The sequence below is a fragment of the Danio rerio genome, chromosome 24 (genome assembly GCF_049306965.1).
Source record: "Danio rerio strain Tuebingen ecotype United States chromosome 24, GRCz12tu, whole genome shotgun sequence".
NCBI lineage: Eukaryota > Metazoa > Chordata > Actinopteri > Cypriniformes > Danionidae > Danio > Danio rerio.
In genome coordinates, this window is record NC_133199.1 from 40,074,258 (window position 1) to 40,083,037 (window position 8,780).

The window sequence follows — 8,780 nt, forward strand, 5'->3', positions numbered from 1 at the left end:
AATGTTTTCATGTTACTTTAACTTAATTAAACAAGTTAATCAGGTTTTATTTGCATTGCAAATTGTACAAAGTTTAACATAACCTGTTTAGTCAGTTTGATTTATGCGAGTTAAGATGACTAGAAAAGTTCATTTGATTCAACTAAAATAATTTAATGCAGCACCTTTATTTACAGTAGTGATCTATTCACATTAGGGTATCATTTTATTGTTTATTTCATTTTTTATTGTCCTATTGTTTGTTTTTGTTTATAATAATTACTATTTCTACTGGTATTGTTTTATTTAAATATGTTGTAATATTTTCATTTCAAATATTCAATATAAATACTATTTTGTTCAGTAAATTTTTTTTTTCTCGATTAATTATTATCATTATTAATTTACCAATGTTGGAAGCCTGAAATTGCGAACTTTTAAAAGCACATTTCAAAGTAAAACATTTTTTTATCTCATCATTGTGTCTTATTTAATAGACATCCAAACATAGACGTTTGGCTAAACAAAGCTTAATTTGGGCTTTTAGTGGAAATCTAGCAGATTTCTAAAAATAATCATCAAACAGACATATGTTGTAATTTATTCCTGTTTATTTGATCATTTGTTTAGCCAAGATGTCTATTTTCACATTTGTTAGACTTCTATAAAACACAGTGTTTCTTGAGATACTATTATTTTAATATAAACTTGTGCATTTGTAATGCATGTTGCTAGCAAAACCATCTTAACTCTTTCACAACAAAAGAAACACAACAGTTTTTTTTAACTGATTATAAATGATGAAAAAAGTCAAGATGTCAAATATTTATTATGAAAACAACTAACTGTACAATATAAAAGTGGATGTAGAGCATAAGCAGCATACTGCGCACCAATGAGTCAACAAAACTGCAGCATGTTTCCTTTCACCAAACAATGAACAACCTAAAATCTTTTCCCAACCATTTTAAGTGCTTACAGTATGTAAATGTACTTTCCTCAGCAAGAACCACCAAATGGAAAAGACTGGCAGAGCAAACAGCAACATCTCCTCATCTGAGACTAATCATCTTTATGGAGTCCAGTATAAATTAGTTTTGTTAGTGTTTTCACAGGTCTGGATTCTTCGGTTTAGGCTGGAGTCGACAATCTAGATCCTTCTGCCTGTGAAGACACAAGGTGTGACATTAACTTTCAATATTAATGTTTGTTTTTATGTATTCCATGTAAAGAAAATCACTTTTGTAAACTGAATTTGCATTTAAACATCATTAATTTACAAAATAGTTTGCACTCTGACATAAAAACTATTTGTTAAAACTAAAATATATTATACATCAACTGAAATCAAATAAAATATTGCGTATCACAGAAAGCAAAATGAGTCAGTCATTCGTAATGTTAGTCTAAATGTGTGCACCTTGACTTTAATTTGTTTTTTTTTTTTTGCCTAAATTATATATTATTAGATCAAGAAAAGTCTTTTTCCTGTTTTAGTGTGATCATTTAAATAAATAAATGATTTTGTAATGTAATGTGCATTTATATAGCACATTTACTGTGTATGGCCAGACAGTAAAACAGTGCTTTATGTTTTTGGTGGAGAATAACAGTATTGAGAAACAGAAATTCAATAGTTAAATGAAAAATAACACTCTAGTATTCATTGTATAAATAAGCACAATTATTTTTTGTTAAAGCAGCACACATTATAACTACTTGTGCCCAAATTTTGTGTTCAACAAAACAAAGTCTCATGAAAAAATATAACCCATATTTTTTGTGTGTGAATTTTGTGTGAGTTTTAATTTTAATGATAATAATGATAATAAAATATTAATTATTTTAAGGTCAATATTAAGTTTTTTTTTTCAGAACAAACCACCAAATTGTTGACAAAAATGACCAAATTATCCATATTAAGCCTTTAAATGTCACTTTAAGCTGAAAACTATTTAGCAAAATAGCCAGTAAAACATTATACTCTATTATAATGAAAATTAACTTGGTTATTAAAAAGGTAACACTTTATTTTTATGGTCTATTTGAGTATTAGTAGATTTTCTGCTTAATATCTGCTGATGCTGCTATTTCAACAGACATTTAACTGACTATAAGAAACTTAGCAAGTACATGTCAACTTACACTAACCCTAACCAAACAGTCTACTTATAATCTAATGAGAATTAGTTGGCAAATTCAACAAACGGACCATCAAAATAAAGTGTGACCAATAAAACTACTGTTTAAAATCTTAAAACAAAAAATATTTGTGACTGATATATTCATATTAGAGTAGAATGTTTTACTTTTACTTTTTGGATGTCTTATGGTTTGTTTGTTTATGATTACTGCTATTTCTATTATTATTGTTTTATTTAAATATGTAGTAATATTTGCATTTCAAATGATTATTTTTCGATTGGCTACAGAACAAACCACCATTGTCCAATGACTTGCCTATTTAACCTTGTTAAGCTGTTAAATTGCACTTTAACAGATACATTAGTTATGAAAACTATTATGTTTAAAATTTGTTTAAAAGAAAACTACTAAGAAATATCTTTAAAAGAACTAAAATTTCACAGCAGGATTAACAGTTTTGCCTTGAACTCAATACATATAAGAAAAGTCAGAAAATTATACAGCGGGGAAAATAAGTATTGAACTCGTCACCATTTTTCTAAAGGTGCTGTTGATTTTACATTTTCCCTGGATGTTGGTAACAACCAAAGAAAACAAATCTAAATAGTTTACAAATTAAGTTATGTGTAATAAAATGAAATGACACAGGGAAAAATATTGAACACATGAAGAAAGGGAGGTGTATAAAGAGAGTAGCTAAAATCTCTTAATAGTTCTTCAGCAACCCTCTGCCCTTCCTCAGTGTAAATGAATATCAGCTGCTTCAGTCCAACATTATCAGCAGGATGAAGATGAAACAGGGTGGACATTTCAGCAAGACAATGATACAAAACACAGCCAAGGAAACAAATGCTTTTAAAGAAAAAGTCAAGTTGTAGAATGGCCTAGCCAACCAACTGAAGCGAATCCAATTGAAAACACAAATTAAAGCTCAGATTTGATTCGAGAGACACACAGAACCATCAAGATTTTTACAATCTGTTGAATTCTGTGGAAAACTCACACCTCAGCAATTCATGTGACTTCATTCTCTATATGAGAGGCGTCTTTAAGCTGTGTTTTAAAAAAAATTGATGAAAAAGAAGAGAGAGAACCAGTCCAGGAGACTCGAAACAAGCAGAATTCCTTTATTGAGACGTGTTGGTTTATCTGCAGTCATACAGCGTCTTTAGAATGTCCATGTGTCGGCAAGAGCCTACTAGAGGTCCGCAGTCTGCAAGTTCTATCAAGTCTCTCACAAGTCTGAATTAAGACAAAGATTTCATGCCTATATTGTGTTATTAGGAGGAGGGGAGATGGCTAAAACAAAGCATGCAAATTCAGTATTGGAGTCAGCATGATATAGGTACTGACCACACAAGTTTATCAACAAAGGCTTTCTGTAGCATAAAAGCAACACCCAAAGACAAAGACAGAGTATTTGCATCACTTTGGCTTAGCCTGTAGTCAGAAAGACAAAGGTTAAATGTCCCTCCTAGCTGGGATGTTAATGAAATTATATAATTAAAAACCAAAGAACATAACTTTTCAGTTATACGTAGATTATTGTTCATTTTGAAATGGATGATAGAAATGTATATTTCCACAGCTTTCCACCAAAAAAATAAAAATTTACTAATACTCTCCTTCTTAGACTTTACAGCCATGAAACTTGCCTATAGCACTTATTCACTGTTGCTCTTATAGTTCTTATAGTCTTATAGTTGTGTAAATTGCTTCCTTGTCCTCATTTGTAAGTCGCTTTGGATAAAAGCGTCTGCTAAATGACTAAATGTAAATGTAAAAAGCCCTTTATATCAAGTATTAAATACATTTCAGTAGTTCAGCACTTTCTCCTTGTCATTTCATTCCTATTGCACATTTTTTGTTTTGTTTTATATTTATTTATTTATTTATTTCACCAAAATCTGGTTTAATTCCATGTCGATATCTTATTTAAAAATAGTATTCCCAGGAAAAAACGTGTTCAATACTTATTTCCCCCACTGTATATACGGTATGTATTGCGTATACGTACAACTTGCTCAATGTAACTTGCATTTTCTCTCTCTGCAATCTTTCAGTCTTCACGTTGGCCTTCAGCGACAGCACTCTGCTCTTCAGGCGTCTGATCATCTGGTTCTTGATCTTCATGGTTTTCCTGAAGACTTTAATCTTGCTCAGAACCACATGCAGTTTGTGCCGAAGCATCTCCGCCGATTCGCTCTCCTGATTCCCTGCTGCGTTTGTCCCATCTGTGTTTGAAGAACTGGAATAATAGCAGTGATCCTGTCGAACTGCGACCACGCAAACCTCACTGGGGTAAATCACTGGGCTCACATTAGTGTCCGGCATATCTAATCCAATATCATCATCTTCTTCTTTTATAGACTCATTCAAGATAACATCCACCTCCACAAACCTGCTCCTGGGCTCAGTTTTAAGCAGGGTTTGTGGGGTCCCGAAACAAGCTGCTGTGGGTTCTGGTTTATGGTGGTCATCTGTAGTCTCTACAGCATGTAAAGTGCCCCTAGAACCATCACCGGATTTCTCCTCCTCACTTACAACCATGCGCTTTGACCAGTATTTACGCCACGAGCGAAAAGAAATGGGGTAGTAAAATAAGGTAGGGACGGCGCTTTTGGAAAGGCAGAGTTTCCCGTGATTGTTCGTGAAGAAGCAGCCGTCTTCGAAGTGTTGCGAACATATGCGCGCAGATGGAGACGGCTGGAAATTGTCCCGTCTGAGATTCAGCAGCCATTTCTGCAGCCGGTCCTTATCGTCTAATGGGAAGCTGAGGGGAAAGGAAGCACTTAGAGATATTTGTTATTGTTTTTAAATGTATAAGAAAAGTAATACACTTCATTAAACATACACACATAGACATCTCTTATATGTTATAAAACGCTGGATTAAATATGTTTATAATAACCAAGGTGTGAATTAGAGGGGGGTTTGGGGGGGTCTGACCCCCTAATTAAGGCTTGATCCCCCCCTTAAAGGATCTCAAAACAAGATGTAAGGGGGTCCCTTTGAATCTGAGAAAAAGTTTAACTCTGAACTGTATTTTAAATAATAATGTTAATAATTAAAATAATATACATCTTTTTGACCACCCCTATAACGGTTCATACCATTGTGAATGCATAATCATGCCAATCAGTCTATGCATGGAAAAAAGTCATTCAACAGTCTGAAACCGGCAGATTTAGAGCATCGATAGACACTGTAAGAGTTCACAAGACTGACGCTTCATAAAATAGGTGTTTGTTTCTACACGTAGCCTACAAGTAAAGTCAAATTAAATGCATAGTTTGACCTAAAGTAAGCCGAAATAGCTAATCAGGTTAGAATACACTAGCCTAGTCATGGAGGGCCGGTATCCTGCATAGTTTAGCTCCAACTTCCTTCAACACACCTCCCTGGAAGTTTCTAGTACACCTAGAAAGAGCTTGATTAGCTGGTTCAGGTGTGTTTAATTGAAGTTGGAACTAAAATATGCAGGACACTGGCCCTCCAGGAACAAGTTTGGACACCCCAGCGCTAGCCTATCCCACAAAACAATGAAAACTTAAATACGTTTTCTTAATAAATTAGATGTAATTTAAATAAATGCATGCATTCAATTCACTGAAGCATGTATTACACAAACTAACATTACCGAAAAAGCGGACTCTCTCCCTCAGATTGTCAGTGTATAATTTGCACACTGATAATAACTTATATTTGATTGCAACTTTGCCTTAATTTGATTGTAATGCAATAATGTGCACCTTTTTGAAACAATAATTATTCTAAAGAAAAGCACTTTGCAAATATACTTGAATTTAAAAGTAGAATTAATTAAATACAAATGATTTACAATGAATAGTTTTGTATTTGACAGAACAATTGATGAACAATTATCTAGTTTTAACCTGCAATTCGAGACATTAATATACAAGAAAAGTAATACACTTCAATAAAAGTACACATACATATGTCTGATGTCATACATCATGTATATGCTAAAACTCCAGGTTAACTCTGTTTATATATATATATATATATATATATATATATATATATATATATATATATATATATATATATATAAACTTATATAATGCAATAATTATTGTAAAGAAAAGCACTTTGCAAATACTTGAATTGTAAAGTAGAATTAATGAAATACAAACGATTTACAATAAATATTTTTGTATTTGACAGAAAAATAGATTATATAATAACTGTGTATAACTTATATCTGTTTGTAACTTTGACTTAATTTGACTGTTATGCAATAATGTCCAGCTTTTTGAATCAATGATTACTGTAAAAAGCGCTATATAAATAAACTTGAAATAAAATACATTAAATAGTTTTGTATTTCACAGGAAAAATAGGTGAACGGTTATCTAGTTAACCCAATGAATCCGCCATTTAATACATTAACGTTACTACGTGTTGTTGGGAAAATAGATAGCACATTACGAACAAGATGTATTACGAGACAATACATTCTTATTATTTACACATATTAACATCACGCGATTGATCTAAACACGCATATACAGTTTTGACTGTTATTAAATGTATTATGACTAACCGACCGATGAAAACTTATGCCAGTCCCTGGTGACGGTCGATTTTTACAGCTCAAAGCTGAACACGACATGTTTAGGCATGAAAACCTCTTCGTGAGGGCAACAACAACACAACAACTTCTGTCTTTCTTCTGGCGGCTGTGCGCAGGCGTAAACAGCCCATTACTGACACCTGCTGTATGAGATGACAGACCTCCAGTGATCTGTACAAGCAGTGGATACCTTTCTGATTTACCGTTATGTTATATTCATTCATTGATTTTCCTCCGGCTTAGTCCTTTTATTAATCAGGGGTCGCCACGGCGGAATGAACCGCCAAATTATCCAACATATGTTTTACACAGCGGAAGCCCTTCCAGCTGCAACCCATAAACACTGATTCGCACTCATACACTACGGCCAGTTTAGCTTATTCAATTCGTTAAGTCATATTAATTGGATAAAATGATCATTTATTAGGGTTTCGAGTGCTGAAACCCTGTTGATTTTATTATTTGTATTTTATTTTGTCTTATTTGTGTTAATATAATTTATTCAGGTATTTCAGTCATATTTATTATTGTTACATTATTAGTTATTTACAATATAATTAATTTAAAATATTGTCACATTGCAAATATTACATAAGTTGTTATTTATTTAATATTTTATTAGTATTTCTTATAGTTTTTTTTTCCACCCAGTTAATTTATTTATAATTTTATATTAATATTTGTCATAAATATATAAATGTTCTATTGCGTTTTTTTTTTTGGATGTCCTATGGATATTTTGTTTATAATCACTATTAATAATATGTTTATTATTTATTTATATTTAGTAAATTTGCATTTCAAATAGTTGAAAATAAAATAGACATTATAAATATTATTTTGTACAATTTAAATTTGTTTAAGATTATTATAATTGTTATTATTATTATCATCATTGTTATCAATATTATATTTATATTGTGTTATATTATTATTATATTAAATTTACAACTTAAAACAAATTAAAAATATTGTCACATTTTACATTTTAAGTTGTTACAAGTTGTTATTTGTTTAATATTCTATTAATACTGCTTTTTTATTACTCTGTTAGTATGGTTTTAGGATGTCGTAAAGGTTGCTTATTTGTTTATATTAACTAGGCCTATATAATAATTATTTTTACTGTTGTTGTTTTAAATATTTATTAATTTTGCATTTCAAATAATTAAGCAGCCAGTATAGATATTATTTTGTTCAGTTTTAATTTGTTTTTAATTATTATTATTATTGTGATTGTTTTTTTTTTATATTTACAACTTTTAATTAATTAAAAGTTTTGTTACATTTTACAAATATTACACAAGTTGTTACTTGTTTGATGTTCTATTATTATTCATTTATTCATTGTCCTCCGGCTTAGTCCCTTTATTAATCAGGGGTTGCCACAGTGGAATGAACCGCCAACTTATCCAGCATATGTTTTACACAACGGATGCCCTTCCAGTTGCAACCAAACCCTGGGAAAAATCTATACACACTCATTCACATTCACACTATGGGCAATTTGTACCGCATGTCTTTGGACTTTGGGGGCAACCGGAGCACCCGGAGGAAACCCACGCGAACGCAGGGAGAACATGCAAACTCCACACAGAAACGCCATCTGACCGAGCCAGCGACCTTCTTGCTGCGAAGCAACAGCATTACCTACTGCGCCATTTCATGAAGGTTGTCTGTTTGTTTATAATTACCATTACTAATTATAATTACTATTATTAATTTAAAATTGCTATTATAAATACGGTTTATATAATTATTGTTTTTTTATTATTTAATATTTTTTCATTCCAAATCTTTAGGTCAAACAGTCATTATAAATAATATTTTGTTCAGTTTTAATTTGTTTACGATGTATTATTATTATTATTATTATTATTAATATTATTATTATTATTATTATTATCATCAAAATCATAATTTTTATTTCTATAATTTTTACTTCTCAATTCAATTATAGTTTGCACAATTTAACAGGTATAACTGTTTTTATTTATTATTGTAGCCTGCATGAGCTTTCTGTTTGTCCTGCTGGGGTGTCATATGACTTGCTCAGGGT

General features: G+C 31.3%; 1 protein-coding gene across 5 annotated transcripts; it reads right to left on the reverse strand.

Moving 5' to 3' along the window:
- Window positions 1–791: 791 nt before the first annotated feature.
- On the reverse strand, window positions 792–6,811 carry si:ch211-40k21.9. Of its 5 annotated transcripts, none has more exons than XM_073941086.1 (3): window positions 6,696–6,811; window positions 4,163–4,897; window positions 792–1,143 (listed from the first exon to the last, which is right to left on the reverse strand). In XM_073941086.1, exons 1-3 carry the CDS (start codon window positions 6,758–6,760, stop codon window positions 1,089–1,091), a joined length of 855 nt encoding a protein of 284 aa, XP_073797187.1. In that variant the 5' UTR covers window positions 6,761–6,811; the 3' UTR covers window positions 792–1,088. The 5 variants fall into 5 exon arrangements, with proteins under 5 accessions (XP_073797187.1, XP_068073165.2, XP_073797186.1 ...); XM_068217064.2 differs by having other exon boundaries at window positions 792–1,139; window positions 4,159–4,897; XM_073941085.1 differs by having other exon boundaries at window positions 4,142–4,897.
- Between the last annotated feature and the right edge of the window lie 1,969 nt (window positions 6,812–8,780).